General features: G+C 41.4%; 1 protein-coding gene across 1 annotated transcript in view; it reads left to right on the top strand.

The window, feature by feature from the left end:
• Nucleotides 1–16,596, top strand: part of LOC125128645 (formin-like protein 3) — a 53,338-nt gene extending 36,742 nt beyond the window's left edge. The window contains exon 2 of the mRNA XM_047782848.1: nucleotides 13,328–16,596. Coding sequence (XP_047638804.1) covers nucleotides 13,328–13,361 — 34 coding nt within the window. The 3' untranslated portion in view covers nucleotides 13,362–16,596. The remainder of the gene's footprint in view (nucleotides 1–13,327) is intronic.
• The last annotated feature ends 3,044 nt before the right edge of the window (nucleotides 16,597–19,640 follow it).

Here is a 19,640-nt window from a genome sequence, read left to right on the forward strand (position 1 = left end):
TGTCCTAGGGTCCCCTTTTCTCCACACCCTCTCCAGCGCTTATTGTCTGTAGACTTTTTGATGATGGCCCTTCTGGCTAAAGATCTCTTTTAAGACATTTATTCTGATCAGTGTTTTAAAATCATGAAACATATGAAAAGGAAAGTTTCTTCATCTTTGCACTAACAGTTCTTAGACCATGGGTATTCCCCTGAGTTTGTCGTTTGTGGTACTCTCTTTCATGAGGACTACTGGTGAATACCACTGTGCACATGGGACCTCTGTTATGGTGCCAGTGCTTGTCTAGGTACTTTCGTAACATTCTCATCTAACCCTTGCAGCAACCCTTTCGGGTAAGTGTTGTTCATGCATTTTACAGTTGAGGAAACTGAAGCTCAGAAAAATTAAGTTGCTTATTTTGATCACAGAGCAGTTAACGTGATGGAGGCCCCCGACCTCAGAGCAAGTGCTCTGGGTACCTTAAGTGGTTCTTACAACCACTATGGGTCTGAGACATTTGTGGAGATTAAAAAAATAAATACATGGGAGAGATCTACCCTTAGATACACAGTCAATCTAGAATGGAACATCTGTAATTTTTAAAAGTGTGTGTTTAAATGTGTGATTTTTATTTTCATACCTTTCAGAACCAGCATATCCTATGCTGCCAGGTAAATCTTCACTTTGTCCTTTCTAAAAAGTTTTTTTAATTGTTTTGGCCGCACCCACAGCATGTGGAAGTTTCTGGAGCAGGAATCAAACCTGCATTTCAGCAGTGACAACACCAGGTCCTTAACTACTAGGCCATCAGTCATCTCCTTGCCCTTTTCTCATTGATAAGTTTACTGATATTCTTTGGCACCTGCCAATTTTCCTATTGCTATAGTTCTAGAATTAGTAGGACTTACAATTGCGTCTTCACTTTAAGGTGGGAATTAAATACAGTGATACCAAGAATATTGCATAACCATCCTCTCCATCTGTATGTTAAACTGAGAGATCATCCCCCTGAGCAGTCATCTACATTAGAACCCCAGCCAGTCTTAATAATTGTCCACCTTGCGAGTTCCCATCATGGCTCAGCAGAAATGAATCTGACTAGTATCCATGAGGACACAGATTTGATCCCTGGCTTCGCTCAGAGGGTTAAGGGTCTGGTGTTGCCGTGAGCAGATTGCAGATGTGGCTTGAATCTGGCATTGCTGTGGCTGTAGTGTAGCCCAGTGGCTACAGCTCCGATTCAGTCCCTCCCCTGGAAACTTCCATATGCCACGGGTGCAGCCCTAAAAAGATTAAAAAAAAAAAAATTTGTCTACATGGAAACTTTAAGTATGTTTTAAAAACTGCACATGTAATAAGAATGATTATGAACCTAAGGAAATTTAAACTTTTTATTTCCACAAAAGTATTTGAAGTTTTCATTTCAAACTAAACAGGATACTGTTTGTTTATATATTTGAAAAAAAAAAAAGATTGAATAGATCGCAAGCAGCTCACATAGGGCAGATAAAAAAATCTCACAGGGCTGATATTGGGAAGACTAAGCCAGGTGCTTAGGAAACTGAAGGTAGGCGTACCGTACAGGGCGTGTAACCGTAAGGGTTGGCAATAGCTCTGGGTAGACCAGAGCAAAGTCTTCCCTGAAGCTGTGTGGACGTCCTGGGATTGGAATGCCGGCCTTGTCGTTACTTCTGTGTGTAGTGAGTTGAGTATGTGAGAAGCGTGTTCATAGACGTTGACAGACCTGTTTTACTTGTTTCTCAGTCTTTTCAGATCATTGCTTATAAAGCACTGATATTTACAGTAAATACCTTGTTTTAAATATAGGCTCACCTGTCAAACCGTGTGTCCTTGTGCTGCACTCGTTTAATGACTTTGCCCTTGACATGTCACCTGGGGTGACTTTCAGTGATAGGATGTTTGAAGGAGATAAAGGGAAAAGCAGGAAGAGAATAACATTTTCAGGAAAAAGCAGTCATACAAGGGACAGGCTGGGGAGAGAATAAAAGACGATTTCTGTTGTGTGACCTTTGGCTGATTCCTGAAGCAGACTGATTTCATTTGCCTTGTTTGTAAATGAGAACATTATAGTGTGGTAAGTTCCTTTACCTCTGACTTCATCCAGTGATCTGTTTTATTGTGTGTTTGTGTATATCAGTAGCTTACAATATTTAGCATTTTTTTTGTCTTTTTGTCTTTTTTTTTTTTTTTTTGTCTTTTTGCCATTTCTTGGGCCGCTCCCGCGGCATATGGAGTTTCCCAGGCTAGGGGTCTAATCGGAGCTGTAGCTGCCAGCCTATGCCAGAGCCACAGCAACTCGGGATCCGAGCCGCATCTGCAACCTACACCACAGCTCACGGCAACGCCGGATCGTTAACCCACTGAGCAAGTGCAGGGATTGAACCCGTAGCCTCATGGTTCCTAGTTGGCTTCATCAACCACTGTGCCACGACGGGAACTCCTCTTTTTGTCTTTTTATGGCCGCACCCTCGGCATATAGAGGTTCCCAGGCTAGAGGTCAAATCGCAGCTGTGGCTGCTGGCCTACACCACAGCTACATCAATGCAGGATCCGAGCCAGATCCGAGCCACGTCTGTCACCCACACCACAGCTCACGGCAACGCCAGATCCTTAACCCACTGAACCCACTGAGCGAGGCCAGGGATCGAACCCACATCATCATGGTTCCTAGTCGGATTCATTTAACCACTGCGCCATGATGGGAACTCCCTGCAATATTTAGCATTTTGAGTTCTATGTTAAACCACCTGGATTCACCTGTAAAATGGAGTTAGCTATTTCCTAACTTGTAATGATAATTTAATTAGATAATCCAGATAATCATTTAGCACGCTACCTGACACAAACTAAGCCCTTGGGAACTAATCCACTCTTCAAAACTCAAGTTCCAGTGTCTTAGTATTACCTGGATCTTGGATCTCCTCGGTCCTCTCTTTGTGCCTTAAGTGCGTCTTCTAACTTTCTAGTTAGGCACTGCCACTAGTCCTGAAATTGTCACCAGTCCTGAAATTGTCAGCAGTTTATCTGCATGTATAGTTCTCCTCTTAGATTATGAGCCCTTTGAGGACAGAAACAGGTTTGTCTTCATAAATTCGGTGTCTGACTTTATAAATTTTGCTGAAAGAATAAAATTGTATTCTTGTTTTTAAATAGGGTCCCCTCCCTCTCTCAGTGGACGATAATGCTGTAGCAAAGGTGACCAGTAGAAATGTTCTCGGAAATTCTCGTCATGTTCTCAAACCACTTTTTTTTTTTTTTAAACAGCTATTTAATTGCCACTGTACTCCCAAGGATTAGATAGTTTTTTTACTTTGCTTCTTCACATGGTTTTCCTTATTAAAAAAGTTACAGTAAGAAAGTAACTGGCAGGTGGAGAGCTATCCACTAAACATGAATAAAAGTCAGAGTTGCATGCAGGCAGCATAATGACAGTATAAAGAGGTTGATCTTGGAGCCAAGGTGCTGGGTTCCTGCTACAGCATCTGCCATTTTCTAGCTGCAAGACTTTTTTCTCTCTCACTCTACAGTGTGGTCCTATTTCATGGTGCTTGGTATAACAGTAAGAAAAGTAGACTGGAGGCTGTGAAGGGGACTAGAGATAGTCCTCTGGTGGTGCTCCGGATAGACCAGAGCACAAGTCTTTTCTAGAGTCCTTAGAATGATCAATAGGAGATAATATTCGTGTAGTCCCAACACTGTGCCTGCTTGATAGAAGATACTCAGTTATTTCTCAGCACAGAAATGCAGGTCTAGGGAGTTCCCGTGTGGCACAGCAAGTTAAGGATCTGGCATTGTCATTGCGGTGGTGCAGGTTCAGGCTCAATCCTTGGGCCTGGGAACTTCTGCATGCCACAGATGGAGCCAAAAACAAAAGCAAGTCTCTACTTCATCCTACAGTTAATTTTTGGGAACCCGAGACCCTGAAAGCATTAAAGCCAACTAGGTCCTCATTGATGGTGTTTTCCTTAGCAAAGGTGTAGAGAAAGTTATTCTTAGCCCTGCTGATACTGATAAAATTAGCTGGTTGTTAGATGCCTTTCAGTGAGGTGGTGTTGGTATATGAACCTTTGTTGCCTGGAAAGGTTTTGTCCAAATCACTTCCTCACTAAACATGTTTTAAAGGAATCCCGCAGAATCCCTCATTTGTAATTTCTCCTCTCCCTACTCTTACTGGCTTAGAAAGCCAGTACCTTCATAATTTTTAACTAAATAAACATTTTCTTCCAACTCTCAGTTTGTGTTTTCTTATTTATTTATGTATTTATTTTTGCCTTTTTAGAGCTGCACCCATGGCATATGGAGGTTCCCAGGCTAGGGGTCTAATCGGAGCCGTAGCTGCCGGCCTACACCACAGCCATAGTGACGCCAGATCCAGGCCACTTCTGTGACCTACACCACAGCTCATGGCAACACTTAATTCTTAACCCACTGAGCAAGGCCAGGGATCAAACCTGCATCCTCATGGATACAGGTTTGTTAACTGCTGAGCCACGATGGGAATGCCAGAGTTGGGGTTTTCTTCATTTGTTCTACTTTTCTAAGTGTAACACTAAGTGAATTTTACTACAGTGTAATAGAAAACTGAAAAACAGTGTCTTAAGATGTTTATTTTTGGCCATGCCTGTGGCATGTGAAAGTTCCCGTGCCACAGCAGTGACCTGGGCCGCTGCAGTGACAATGCCAAATCCTTAAGCCCCTTTGCCAAAGCAAAAACTCCAAAATGGTCTCTTTTTTTACCCTCACACAATTTCATCCCAGGAATCTTGGTGGCGGGGAAGACTGAACTAACATAAATCTTGCTATCACCACCAGCCCATAGCTCCACATTCAGAATATGACATAAAACATAACAAATACACACAGCTGACTGCAAAAGAGAAGGAAACCCCAGCTGCCAGAAACGAAGAGAAAACAGAGTGGTAGGCAGAGGCGGAGGGGCTGAGAGTGGCTCCGACCTGCAGATTATCCTCTTGGTTCAGAGCCTCACCAGTGCGCTCTGGGACTTGAACAGCGAGACGTAACCTGAAATTCAGGGAAGGTGGGACCGAAACCTCTGCAGCAAACAGACCCTGGAGGGTATTGCAGCCTCCGGAAGGCAGAAGCAGAGCTCTGCCTCAGGGCTGCAAACAGCTTCTGAACATGAGAGGAAAGGAAGATTTCCTTGAGAAAGAATTGAAGTGTGCTTTATATTTATAGTCTTGCTCTCACAGTATCCAAGCTTAGCTTAAAAATGACTTGTGAGCAGCTCCCTCATATGCTGGGCACAATAAGGTGCTGGCAGTACAGCCACAGAACAGAGTTCTGCCCTCTTGGGGCCTCTCTTCTAATGTCATTGGGAAAAAAAGTTACTAATGTATACGTCAGACACCCTTGGTAACTTTGAAGCTACAAACAGGAGTAAGCTAGAATAGAGCATAAAAGAGATGGAAAAAAAGGAAAGATTTAACATGTGGAAATTCCAGTCTACATATATATTTCAGGAATTTTAAGCAGGAGAAAAGAGAATGGGGGGTGAGGCAGTTGTGAACTCACCTAGGCTAATGTATTCATGTATAAACAGTGGTACCCACGGACGGCCCCCCACCCACCCACACTCCTGCCCCCAGATCACCTCCTCACAGCCAGGGTATAATGAGAATGATTTCACACCAGCTTCAGTCACTATACAGATACAACGAAGCAAGAGAACAGGTCTTACTCCCTGTTCTCCAGGCTTAAGGAGGTTGTTCACTGCCCTTTGAGATGCTCTCGCCACCACCTGGCCTAAAAGCTTCCTTCAAGAAGCAGAGTTTATTTGCTCTTAACGAAGCCTGTGTTCATGGCTGGACAGAGGTCCTTTTAGGGGATTATATTAGGACATCCTTTCAAAGGGTAAGGACTACAGATCAAGCTGGATTCTTTGACTTGTTCTGGCAAGTGTGGGCTGTGCAAATCCAGTTTTAGCCAATCCATATAATGGAAATCTTTAACCATTGGGGGCCAGTTTTCGAAGTTCATCATTCTACTTAACAGACCACTAAATCTACTAATAAAAATTGCTGACATTTAGTATTAAATTAGCAAAGCATTATATGATGGTCAAGAAGTAGACAGCAGCACCTAGGAAACTTTCCTCTGAATTAGGAATTCCCTAGAGCGTGAGGTGATCATCCTGGACCATACTTCCTTGATCAGAATGCTAGCAGGACCTACGTGATGGCTACATGAGTAACAGGTGCCACAGATGCTGGACTATTGAAATGTAAAGATATCTTGACAGCTACATTGGAAGAGCTAAGTGGCTGAGAAGCTTCCAGAATTGATCAAAGACATTGTATCAGGAATGTTTGTCTTAGAACAGAACCAAAGTTAAGAATGGTGCTTAAACCATTCGGATTTACTTTTCTTTCATATGCAGGCTGTCCAGGTGTCCAAGGTCAGTAGCTCCTCCAAGGTCAGTGTAGTCCAGGCTTCTGTCCTCATCGAAAGATGGCTGCTGCAGTGCCCACATTCCAGCTGAGGAAGAGGAGCAAGGGCAAGATACACTCCAAATATGATAACAGAGTTAAAGACCTACCAGAAAAAATAATAATTTCTATACACTGGAAGAAATGTTGAAGGATATTCTTCAGGCAGAAGCAAAATGACCCAGATGAAGTCCAGAAATGCAGGAATAAATGAAAAGCAATGGAAATGGTAAATGTGTGTGTAAATATAAATGTTAGCTAAAACTAGGGTTTAAAGTATTTGTAGAGATAAAATGCATCATATGTAATCAAAAGACAAGGAGAGTAAATGGAGTTATTGCTCTCAGGTTCTAGCATTTGGTGATTGGTAGAACTGTTACTGCTAGTCGACTGTAAAGGAAGTATGTTATAATCTCTGAGTTAAACACCAAAATAACAATGGAATGTATGTCTAATGATAGAGGGTAAAGTATAAGAAGACAAGAATGGAAGAGGGAGCATAAAACTGGGTAGATTTTTAAATTGCAAAATACAAACCCAAACACTTTAAGTGATTCAACTTGAATTAAAGTTGAAAAAATGATAGCCGAGTCAATCCCACTACAGACTTCTTACAAGAGATACAACTATACGATCACAAAAAAGTTGAAAATAAGTGTGTAGGGAGATATATTAGGGACAAACAACCAAAATGGAAACAACGTGACTGGTTTTATCAGGCAAAGACATTTAAAGCAAAAAGCATCACTAGAGATAAAAAGGACATTTTGTAATGGTGAAAGAAAAGAAGCCATGCAAACCACATAATCCTAAATGTGTATATGCCCAGGATGAATGTAAACTATATAAAGCAAAAATGGTATGAGACGGAAAATAAGTAAATCCCCAACCACAGTTAGAAACTTTTGCGTAGATTTTGCAATAGCTGGCAGAATATTCAGATCAAAAGGAAAAAGCTCAGATTGCAGATGATCTGAACAATGCAGTCACTAAACTTCAACTAATTTGCGTATGTTGAACATTTGATCAAAAAGGCATAGTTCAGTTTCTTTAAGTAAACATGAATGATCGGCCAGCTATCAAGGTTGACTCTGTGCTGAGTGAGTCATAATGCAAACCAGACTACAAATTGCAACAGATCAAGAGCCTTCATTCTGTATTTCCTAACACTGGAATTAAGCTGGAAACCAATCACAAAAAGATGGCTAAAGAAACTCCCAACTGGAGCTCTCTTGTGGCACAGCAGGTTAAGGATCTGGCATTGGCATTGCAGCGTCCCAGGTTGCTGCTGTGGCCCAGTTCCCATCCCTGTCCTGGGAAGTTCCACATGCTGCAGGCAACTCCTGCCCCCGTCCACCGCCCCCCCCCCCAAAAAAAAACCCAACTGCTTGGAAATGATGTAGTACGTTTTGAAACACTCTGGGTCAAAAAAATGTTTTTTTAATGTTTTGAGTGAATAGTAACAAAGATACCAAAATTTGTTTCAGCTGAAGCAATGTATGTAGGGAAATTTCTAGCATTAAGTGCATATATTAAAAAAGAAGCAAGTGGGATGTTCCCTGATGATGTAGTGGTTGGGATTGGGAGCTTTTACCGCTGCGGCCCTGGTTCTATCCCAGGTCTGGGAACTGAGATTCCATATCAAGCCACTGCACTATGTGGCAAAGAAAAAAAAAAGAAGCAGCAAGGCTGAAAATCAGTGACCTAAACTCCTATTTTCAGGAAGCTAGAAAAAGAATAAGGAAAAATAAAAGATCGGAAGTGAATGAAATAACAGATTTATTTATGAGAAGATCAACAAAGCCAACAAGTCAGATCTTTGAAGTACAATAACAACAACGATTACTGTTTAACATTATATTTGAAATCCTAACCAATAAAATAAGGCCTGAAGTAAAGGCATCGGTTTTGAAAGGAGGAAATAACACTATTGATAGCCAGTATTGTGCATAGAAAGTGCAAAAGAATCTATGAACAAAATAATTTATCAAGGTCGCTGGATACAAAGTATACAAAAACCAATTGTATTTATATCAGAAACAAATAGAAATTGAAATCGTTAAAATGATGCAATTTACCCTCGCATAAAATATCAGATACCTAAAGATAAGTTTTTGAAAGAAAATCATAACCTTGAGAGAAACTTGAAAACATGTAAATAAATGCTTAGATTGTTATCTAGCTGTGACTGTAAAGTTGATTGGCACAAGGATAGACAAATAGACCAATGTTACAGGATGCCTAGGCACAGATCTGCAAACACAGATCGTCTGACTTAGAACTAATGGACACCATTGCGATGGATGAAATGATGGTCTTTCCAATAAAAAATTATCTAGACCCCCTTCCTCACACAAGACAGAAAAGTCAGTTCCATATGGAATATAGCCTAACTGTGAAAGGGGAAATAAATGAAACAGGGGATTATATTTTGGGATAGGCAACAAAAGACATAAAAGCATAAAGGGGAAAAGGTTTTGAGCTAATTTGCGATGATGGAATCATGATAGAGGTTGTCCCAATCCTGGCAGATCTTTTTTCCAATGAAAAAAGACAGGAGGTCAACTGTGGCATAGCAGGGTAAGAATCTGGCATTGCCTCATCTGTGCTGTGGGTGCAGCCAAATAAAAAAGACACCTTGATATGAAAAAAGAAGTTGTGAATAAGGATATAGTTAAGCTTTTTAATGGCAAAGCTGTTGCAAATTTATGTGGATAAATTTGAAATTTTAGATATTTTAAAAATATGGATCAATGTATGTTTATAAAATAGCACTAAATTTGAATCTTTTTAAAAATCTACTCCCAAGTAATCCACCAGATCTAGATGGTTTATAGTGTGGTCTGTTAAACCTTCAAGAAACAATCTTTATAAATACTGTTAGTAGAGAGTTTTTAAAGGGGGAGGGGAAACTCAACTGCGATATTAAAGTCACATAGGGTACATGTGCAGGGAGAAGTAATGTAGTCGTCACTCTTTGGACGTGGCCAGACTAGCCAGGATACTAGCATTTCAGATTCACCAATTAAAATGCCTTCATTTAAAAGATGAATGTGTTTATTTCTTTTAAAATAAAATTTGTTGGAGCTCTCGTTGTGGCACAGCGGAAACGAATCCGACTAGGAACCATGAGGTTGCGGGTTTGATCCCTGGCCTCTGTCAGTGGGATATGGATCCTGCATTGCCATGAGCCGTGGTGTAGGTTGCAGATGCCTCGGATCCCACGTGGCTGTGGCTGTGGCTAGGCCGGCAGCTACAGCTCCGATTAGACCCCTAGCCTGGGAAAAGCCACATGCTGCGGGCGCGGCCCCAAAAAGCCCCCCCCCTGAAAAAAATGAAATAAAATTTATTGCCAGAATGGGAGAATGGCATAAAATCTTTTCATGCAATATGCCATATTAAATAGGTTAAAGAGAAAAGCTATATTACCAACTCAGTGATTGCAGGAGGAAACAAATCAGCAGAATGCAACACTCTCATTTTAAAGATCAAATGAAACATCCTCTTGGTAGATTACACATAGACAGAAGCTTCTTTAGTATGATAAATGATAACTTACTAAAAACTTACAGTTAACATGACAGTGGTATAACTTCAGAGATGTTTCTTTAAAGTCAACAACAGAACAAGAATGGCTATTGTGGGAAGTTCCTTTTGTGGCTCAGAGGGTTAAGAATCAGTCTGACACTGTGTTCAATCAGGTTCAATTCCTGGCCTCACTCAGTAGGTTATAGATCCGGCATTGAGCAAGCTGCACTGTAGTTTGCAGATGCGGCTAGGAGCCGGCGTTGCCGTGACTGTGACATAGGCCTGCAGCTGCAGCTCTGATTCAACCCCTAGCCCAGGAACGTCCATATCCCACAGGTGCAAGCATTAAAAAAATAAAAAAGAATGGCTACTGTGCATCTGTTCTACATTGCACTGATATCTTGGCCAGTGCGATAAGATTAGAAGAAAAAATAGCCATAAGGGTTGGAAAGTAAGAAACAATCGTTATTAGGGGGCAAGATAATTGTTTACCTGCAAGTCCAAGGTAAACTACAAAGTATTATAACAAATATGGAAGTTGAGGGTCTGAGGATGTAAGACCAACGTGCAAGAATCAGTAATGCTCCTTTTCACTCAAAACAGTCTATTTAAAAGCATAGTCTTTTAAAAGAGTTTCATTCACAGTAAAAACTACAAGGCACCTAGTAATACACCTAGTAAATGTGCAAGAATTTTATAAAAGCAGACCACAATAAATGGAGCAAGCAATATTAAAGTATTAGTTCTTGCCAAAGTAATCTATAAATTCACTGAAGTTCCAAACAAATTCTCAACAGAATTTTTCATGGAATTCAATAAATCTAACAATGTGGAAAGACAAAGAGCCAAGGTGGTTTTTTAAGAAGGGATCTTAGTAGGGGGAGGGGCATCTATCCTACAAAATAGCAGGACTTAAACAGTTTCAGTAATAAAGCCACCGTAGGGGTGCAAGGATGGATGTATAGATCTCTGGTATACAGATGTATGAGAACTTGATATGACAGTGGAGAAAATGAAGGAGTCTTCAATAAATGACATCAGGACAGTCTCATGTCCGTGTGGGGGGAAAGTTCATCATATACCTTTCTCACACCATATGCAAAAAACTTTGTGGATTGAGAACTATCTTAAACTATTTTAGAAAGATATACAGGGAGTTCCCGCTGTGCCACAGTGGAATCCGTGGTGTCTCTACAGCGCCAGGATGCAGGTTTGATCCCCAGCCTGGCACAGTGGGTTGAAGGATACTATTGCCGCAAGTTCGGCATTAGGTTGCAGCTGCCGCTCCAATCTGATGTCTGGCCCAGGAACTCCATGTATTGTGGGTCAGCCAGAAAGAGAAAAGAGAGAAAGACATACAGAAAAATATTATAACTTAGTGCAAGAAAGAAGTTGACTGTGATACACACACGAAGTAAACCATAAAAAGGTTAATGCATCTGATTGTATTAAATTTAGAAATTTAAATATGACAAAAGACAATATGAAAAGGCAGCGTACTTGAATCTATCTACCAGTAACTGGCAGTTGAAGTGTCCAGATTATATAAAGGCTGACTTAAGGGGAAAAAATTATATACGAAGAAGATCAAAAAGTCAATTAACAAAAAAATGTTTTAGGTCTCTAACTAGCCAGGGAAATTCAAGTACAATTAGATACCATTTTATACAATCATATAATACCAAGGATAGGCAAAAATCTTGAAAAAAAAAACCTTTTCATTACTTTAGTAAAGTTGAAAGTACGCATTGCTGGAGTTCCTTTTGTGGCACAGTGGAAACTAATCCAACTAATACCCATGGTGATGTGGGTTCGATCCCTGGCCTCGCTCAGTGGGTTAAGGATCTGGCATTGCCATGAGCTGTGGTGTAGGTTGCAGAGGTGGCTTAGATCCTGCGTTGTTGTGGCCGTGGTGTAGGCCAGCAGCTGTAGCTCTGATTCGACCTGGGAACTTCCATGTGCCTCAGGTGTGGCCCTAAAAAGCCAAAAAAAAGACGAGGGAAGGGAGGAAGAGAGAAAGGGAGGGAGGAAAGAAGGACGGAAGGAAGAAATTACTCTTTCTTACAACAGTGATTCCACAGGTGAGTGTTTTTACTAAAGTTCTGCATCATACTTAGGTTCTAAAATTATTGAAACTTGAAGCTTGTTATAGACATTTGTAGCAGAGAGATAGAAAATTGAATTGCTTTTTCCGAAATCTGGAAAATTGCATTGATATTGTAAAACAAAGCTTTAGCTCTAGATAGAAAAATAAAGTCTAATATTTTGTTTTAAATTCAGGTACATTTGATGATATTAATAAATACAGTTTGTGAACTACCACTGTCTTCTCCATTGGTCATGTTTTGACTTTACACAATACCTAAGACTTATTTCATAACTGACATTCATTCACACAAGGAGAGAATATGTAATAAAATAATCTGATGGAAAAAATTTCCTTTATATGTAGCAGCAGAAAAACACAATGGGGCAACTTGTTGCTTATGATAAAATATATATACTCAAATTTAATGTCTTTTTAAAACCTTTACTTTAATAGTATCTAATACATGTATTTTTTTTCTCTTTAGGGCCATACCTGCAGCATATGGAAGTTCCCAGGCAAGGAGTTGAATGGGAGCCACAGCTGCTGGCCTATGTCTCAGCCATAGCAACTCGGGATCCAAGCCACCTCTGTTATCTACCGCACAGCTCACAGCAATGCTGGATCTTTAACCCACTGAGCGAGGCCAGGGATCGAACCTGCATCCTCATGGATACTAGTTAGATTCGTTTCCTCTGCGCCACAACGGGAACTCCCAAATACAGATTTTATATTTATAAAATTCACTTTCCATATTAAGAAGGCCTGAGAGTTTATAGTACTGCATCTAAATATGTAATATTCAGAGTTGTAGTGATTAGCATTATCGATTGATTCCTTTTTAAAGAGAGTCGCGTGTTTTACGTATTTCTAATTTCACAATTTTATTTCTGAGAAAAAGTTATTGTTCCCACAGTATATTGTCTAAACAATAAGACATCCACAGGGTGGATTCTTACGGCAATGTTTGAAGTAACAGGGGAAAAAAAACTAACTTACATGACCCTAGCACTAGCGTTTCTAGTCAAATCCAGTCCGTGGCCTCTAAGCTAAGAATTGTTTTACCAGGTGTGCAGGGTCTAGCTTATCAAATCCTGCACATTCCAAAGATAAGCCTGCCCCTTGACCAGCTCCCTAGGAGATAACCTTTTAAGTTCTTAGAATATCCCGCCTCCTGGGTGTGCCTCTGTTTACTTGGAGCCTTGAGCCACATCACATAGTTTATGATAACAGTGATTTTGGGGTGGGGGGACCTTGCACCTCACAGGAGCACCTTGATCTCTGGAGGAGCCGGAAGCTGAATAAGGCCAGCCAAGTGGGTGCTCCATGCCTGCCAGACCTGCACTGCAGTGGAAGCCCTGGACACGGAGTCTCAGGTGAGTGTCCCTTGTTGACGGGATGCTCTGCGTGTTGTCCCACATCACTTCCGGAAGAATTAAATTCGGTCCCTGCAGCTTCTCTAGAGAGGAAACGTGGAGGCTTGTGCGGGTCTCCTGGACTCTTCCCGGTGCCTTTCACATTTGCTGATTTTAAATTTTATCTTTTTGCTATAAACTGTAACTGTCAGCCCGACAGCTTTTCTGAGTTCCATGGGTCATTGAACTAGAGAGTAATCTGGGGGCCTCTGACATGATATATTTAAAGGACTATGTTTTTAGAAAGAATATGCAGGAGTTCCCATTGTGGCTTAGTGGGTGAAAGACCTGACATTGTCTCTGTGAGGGTGTGGGTTTGATCCCTGGCCTCACTCAGTGGGTTAAGGATCTGGTGTTGCTGCAAGCTGCAGTTAGGCAAATGCAGCCAGTAAAATACATTTTTAAAGAAATAAATAGAATATGCAGTAGAGACCATATGTGTCCCGAGAAGCTTAAAACATTGCTGTTTGGCCCTTTGCAGAAAACTGTTTCCAACTCATGCAGAAATGTAACAAATAAATAACCTATGTTATTTTCACACATTGAAAACATAACAATTAAAATGGATGAATAGCTATGTAAATAAATCTCAAACTGTTTTAAGTTAAAAAAGTAGCAGAAGAATAAAGCAGTAGGATACTATTTATGTAGCTTAAACTATTGTTATGATTAAATGTGTACGTAAAATGTAAAAAGCACCAAGAAGGATGTCCAGGAACCTCAGGATTGTCCTGAGCTCCAGGGAAAAAAACGGAATGGAAGGTAAGAAATTTGTCAGATTTCATCCTTAAAAAGAGAGATTCAGGGGAAATAACTGAATCTCATGAAACAAATAAAAAGAGTTTATTTTACTGACTCTTTTGTTTCTTTCCCCAATCAGCTTAGCTTGGAACTGTAGAATGATTGTGATAAAGATCTCGGCGGCCTCCCATTCTTCAGGTTCTCCGTCAAGGCACAGGTCTTGGTCAGTGAATTGCCCAAAGTCATGATAAACTCTTGTTTTGTTGTTTTTGCTTTTTAGGGCCGCACTCGAAGCGTATGGAGGCTCCCAGGCTAGGGGCTGAATGGGAACTACAGCTGTCGGCCTATGTCACAGCTCACTGCCACGCTGGATCCTTAATCCACTGAGCGAGGCCAGGGATCAAACCCACATCCTCTTGGTTCCTAGTCGGATTCATTTCTGCTGCGCCACGACGAGAACTCTGAGTTCTTGTTTGTTTAAAGAGACCATTCTGTAGGAAGTATGTTAGTGCTGGCAGGGTCAGTAATTTTGAACTATGGGAACCTCTTAAAGGAATAAGGGCTATGCTAATACATTCCAGAGCTATATCAAGTTCTCTTTTAATTCTGTCCATCTATAAATTGAAGACTATTGAGAAATAGGTATGGAAGAAAGAGAAACATACATTCTGAGAATTCATGCAGCTAGCTCTTTTACAGATAGTAAAGCATGCATAGGGAGTTCCCTGGTGGCCTAGCAGTTAAGGACTCAGCATTGTCGCTGCTGTGGCTCTGGTTCAGTCCCTGGCCCAGGAACTTCTGCAGCCCTGGGCACAGCCAAAAACAAAGAAAAGCATGCACAGCCTCAGGGATTAGTATCCTTTATGCTGGGGGTGAGCTGCTTAATGCACTCTAGGTTTACAGTGGAGGCAATATACCTAATTTGTATTTTCTTAAAATTTCTTTTGCTCTTTGAAGCAGTCGTAGAGATCATGCCAAGTTTAAGTGTGTGCTAATATGTAGACAGTTTAAAAGGTATTAAAAGTTAAGGAGATCTAGTTGTGGCTCAGCAGGTTAAGAACCCAACTAGTCTCTATGAGGATGTGGATTCAATCCCTGGCCTCTCTCAGTGGGTTAAAAGGATCTGGTGTTGCCGCAAGCTGTGACGTAGTCAGAGATGTGTCTTGGAGCCAGTGTTGCCATGGCTGTGCTGTAGGCTGGCAGCTGCAGCACTGATTCAACCCCTAGGCCTGGGAACTTCCATATGCTGTAGGTGTGACTATAAAAAGAAAAAAAAAAGAATTTAAAAAAGTTAAGTACTAGTAAGATCTTAAGTAATCATCAAATAAGAAAATGGTTTTTTAAATGTTGTGTATACTGTAAATTAGGGTAAAGTGGTACTACCACGAACCACACTGAATTCAGATTTCTAGTATATAAGTTTAATACCTTACCTACTAACATTCAGGGAGTTACTGGGAGAATCAAATGAGATAATAAACATTTAAAAAAAGAAGAAATGCTTTATAAATGTGAAAATACTGTGTAAATGAGTCTTATAAAAGGTAGTACCATCACCCTGACTGTGATGACACTCGCGTGGGCTAATTATAATTGTGAAAGAGAAAAAATGCCTTCTTGGTTTCCTGAGACCAGAGGTGAATTGATTGAGCTACAAATACGAAAAGTGATTAATACTCCTCTAGCTTTTTCTTTGCATCCCATATCAGGTTGCATGAGAGATGAGAAAAGAGACATAGCTCCTGCCCCTTTTACCAATTCAGCATTTATTGAGCACCTACTATGTGTTAGGAGGAGAGGAGCTAAGAACTTAATATATTAATTGTTCTCATATTTGCCTAACAAGGTATTATCCTTGTTTCAAATGGAAAAAAATTATATGCTTCAAAAACAACCTACAGGAGGTTCCCTTGTGGCCCAGCAGGTTAAGCATCAGGCATTGCCCCAGCTGTGGCTCTGGTTACAGCTGTGATGTGGGTTTGATCCCTGGCCCAGGGAACTTCCACATGCCACAGGTGTGGCCAAAAAAAAAAAAGAAGAAGAAGGAAAAACAACCTACCATACAAGAAAGCTAGGATCCAAATGCTAAATAATCCAGTGAAGCGAACCTATGGTAGAGGAGATGAGTGAAAGAAGACACTAGGGTGGGTGGAAGCGGTTAGGGAGGCCTCTGAGGACTTCGAGGAGGCCCTTGGAGGGTAGCTGGAATTGGATAGGTGAAGAAGAATTGAATATTGTCAACAAGGGGATGTGGTAACTATGGTTACCGTTTACTGGGTTCCCTACCTAGTTAAGTCTAACAGTGGGCATCCTGGAACTGAGAACACAGTCACTTGGTCCCAGGACAAGAGATGGGGGGAGTGAATGGGGGCGTTACTCCCTCAAATGGCAACGAGAAGTGATAGAAGATTCTTCTCATTTCCAGAACCCAAGAACAAGGCCCAGCCCATAATCAGGATAGAGCCTTCGCTGTTAACACTCATAATTTTGTAAACATACCACATGAGGGAACCATTTAAACATTTCATGGATGGCGGCTGGCTTGTTTGTTTCCTTAAGTCTGTCCTTTTATTTTTTAATTTAATTAAGTTTTTTTCCTTGTGATGAGAACTTTTAGGATCTACAGTCTTAGCCACTCTCAACTATACTGTATGTATTACAGCTATAGTCTCCATGCTGTACCTTATACCTACTTATAAGGAGGAGATTGTACTTTAAAAAAAGCCTTTATAAAGTAGCTGTTGAGGTGGGGTGGGCAGGGTGGGGGGGTTGAAACAGGGCGGTAGAATTTAGTGGACCTGAGTACTGTACCTTATTCCTTAGCACGATTCACTGATTACATACATTTATTATCTGCACCTATAAATTACGTGGATGTATTTGCCTCTCAGTCCCATTGGTCCTACCTTTGTGGGTATAAAATAACTGATGTGAGGGTACTTTGAAAAAAGCCGAAGATTGATGTAAAGGCTGTTTCACGTTCCAGCGGCGCTGACATCACTCCTGCCGCAGAGATGATCGTAGGGCGTTTATCAAAACACATGCTCTAAGCGGATCTTAAAGGCTTTCCCCCATAACTTTAAATGGCTTCTAAAATAGGTTTCTGTGTAGTTTTCATTTCTTTTGGCAATGATTTTTAAAGAGAACTAAAGCATGTTCTGGCAGCCCAGCTTTCCAAGTAAACGTGGTAACCGGAGCCTCATTTCGGACGTAAGGCACCATGAGTGTTGTAACTGCTCAGTGCTCATGTTTTCAATAACAAGGTTAATGAAAATATAGATGGAAAATTCCCCACCCTGCACGTTCTCCGCTGGTTTCCAGAGTCAGGACGGCACGTGAGCTACCAAACGAGTAGGTCCGTGCACCTTCCTGGCATCTGGCACTGCTTTTACCTGTCCAGCCGTGCTCTGTAACATTTTAACCCACATTCCACCAGCCGATTTTTTTTTTCTTTCTTTTTTTTTTTTGGTGGGGGGGAGGGGGCGATTGTTTAAATTTTTTTTTTTTCCACCAACCGGTTTTGTTAGATTTCACTTCCTGTGGTTTGTATCGTTAAAACAGCCCACAGGTTCTTCATGATCTAAATTTTCATTGAAATTCACTTCTGTGAGTCTTCAGGGAATGAGGCAGAAACAGCACAGTCTCTGGCTCTTGCCCCTCTGAACATGGACTGGAAAAGGATCAGACTCTTCGACTTAGCACAGACACTTCCTCCTCTAAACCAGTGGTTTTCAGATATTTCTTTTTTCTTTTTTTTCCTTTTTTTAGTCTTTTTTTTTTTTTTTGTCTTTTTGGGGCCACACCCATGACATATGGAGGTTCCCAGGCTAGGGGTCGAATCAGAGCTACAGCTGCTGGCCTACACCATAGCCACAGCAACACCAGATCTGAGCTGTGTCTGCAACCTATACACCACAGCTCACAGCAACGCTGGATCCTCAACCCACTGAGTGAGGTCAGGGATCGAACCCGCAACCACATGGTTCCTATTCGGATTTGTTTCTGCTGCGCCACGACGGGAACTCCCAGATATTTCTTATAATGGAACAGATTCTTGGAAGAAGTCTTTCACCAGCGCCCAAACATGAGGCACCTGCCTGTGAGGCCACCTGCTAGGCTGCTTCCGTAGTCTCTGTTCCCAGCATGGGACAGGCACGACCAGGCTGCCACGAATGTGAGCCCACCTTCCCTGCCTGCCTCGGCTTTGACCGCTGGCCTCAAGGAACTTTCCAATCCAGCCATTCTTCACCCTGTTTCATTCTCCAAGAAGTCCTTCTGTTTTGCAGTCCTCTGCCTTTGCCTAAGCTGCTCTTGTATTGGGAATGCTCCCGGACCCTCCTGAATCTTTATTTTGATGTCTTTGATACGACCTTTTCCTAGAAGTCTTTCCTGATATCCTTGTCTGGCGACCCGGGCTCTCCATTCTGTCCCTCTACACTGTAATGGCTATTTACTCCCACATTGCAGGTGTGTTCTTTTTGAGGACAGAAGCCCATTCTCATCTGATATTCTGCCTCCTATGTTAGGTGTGTGGTTGGTAAGAACATCAGTAGTGTTTACTGGATGGATGGACAGACAGACAGATAGAAGGAATTTACCAACAGCCAAGCGAGTGAAATGTCCCAGTGCCTTGAACCAAGAAGCGGAGTAGAAGGAACTGCTGGTGAAGGGAATTCTCTTCCTAGGGCCGGCTGCTTTGGAATTTGCCTGTAGGTTAAGTGTGGACCTGACCCCACTTCCCAGAATACAGTCATCACTGAGTTAGCCCTGGGGAGCGGTCCAGCATGAGTCATATGCCTTCTTCCCATATCTGGTGCCGTGTATTTATAGCTAATGCTGGTGGTTTGTCACTTGCTAAACAGCAGAAGAAGAATGACTGCATGAAGGCCAAGCAGAAGACTAATGGAAATGGTTTTAATAATTAATTTTTAAAAGGCTTATGAATGGCGAGTCAGCTGGGAAGCTATAGAAACATTTAAGCTGAAATTTCAGCTAAAAGATGCTGCTCTTTGGATTCTTCTGGGGTTAAGTGGGGGTAATTTAAAGCTGGCAGGAAGAAGGCCCATGATACATCGTTTTGCTTGCCTCCCCCCCCCCCTTTTAAACAGCAAACCATATCCTTGAGTGCTGCAAGATGATGGGAGCCAATGAAATGTGGAATGGCATGGATGGGAAGTTACATTACTTAATAGGTATTATTTTATGGTATAATACAGTTTTCAAAATCACTCAGATAATATTTAACCTTCCTTTTCCTTTTAGCCTAATTGGCGCATGTCTTCCCCCAGATAATTTTCACAGAGCAAAAAGTTCTATGGAGATTTTCTACTTAAGTTTTCCCCTTCCATGAGTATTTCAATTGATGGGTCTCAAGGAACTCTCAGTAAAATGTTAACAAAAGTTAATTTGTAAATGCAGCCACTC

The sequence above is a fragment of the Phacochoerus africanus genome, chromosome 6 (genome assembly GCF_016906955.1).
Source record: "Phacochoerus africanus isolate WHEZ1 chromosome 6, ROS_Pafr_v1, whole genome shotgun sequence".
NCBI classification, from domain to species: domain Eukaryota; kingdom Metazoa; phylum Chordata; class Mammalia; order Artiodactyla; family Suidae; genus Phacochoerus; species Phacochoerus africanus.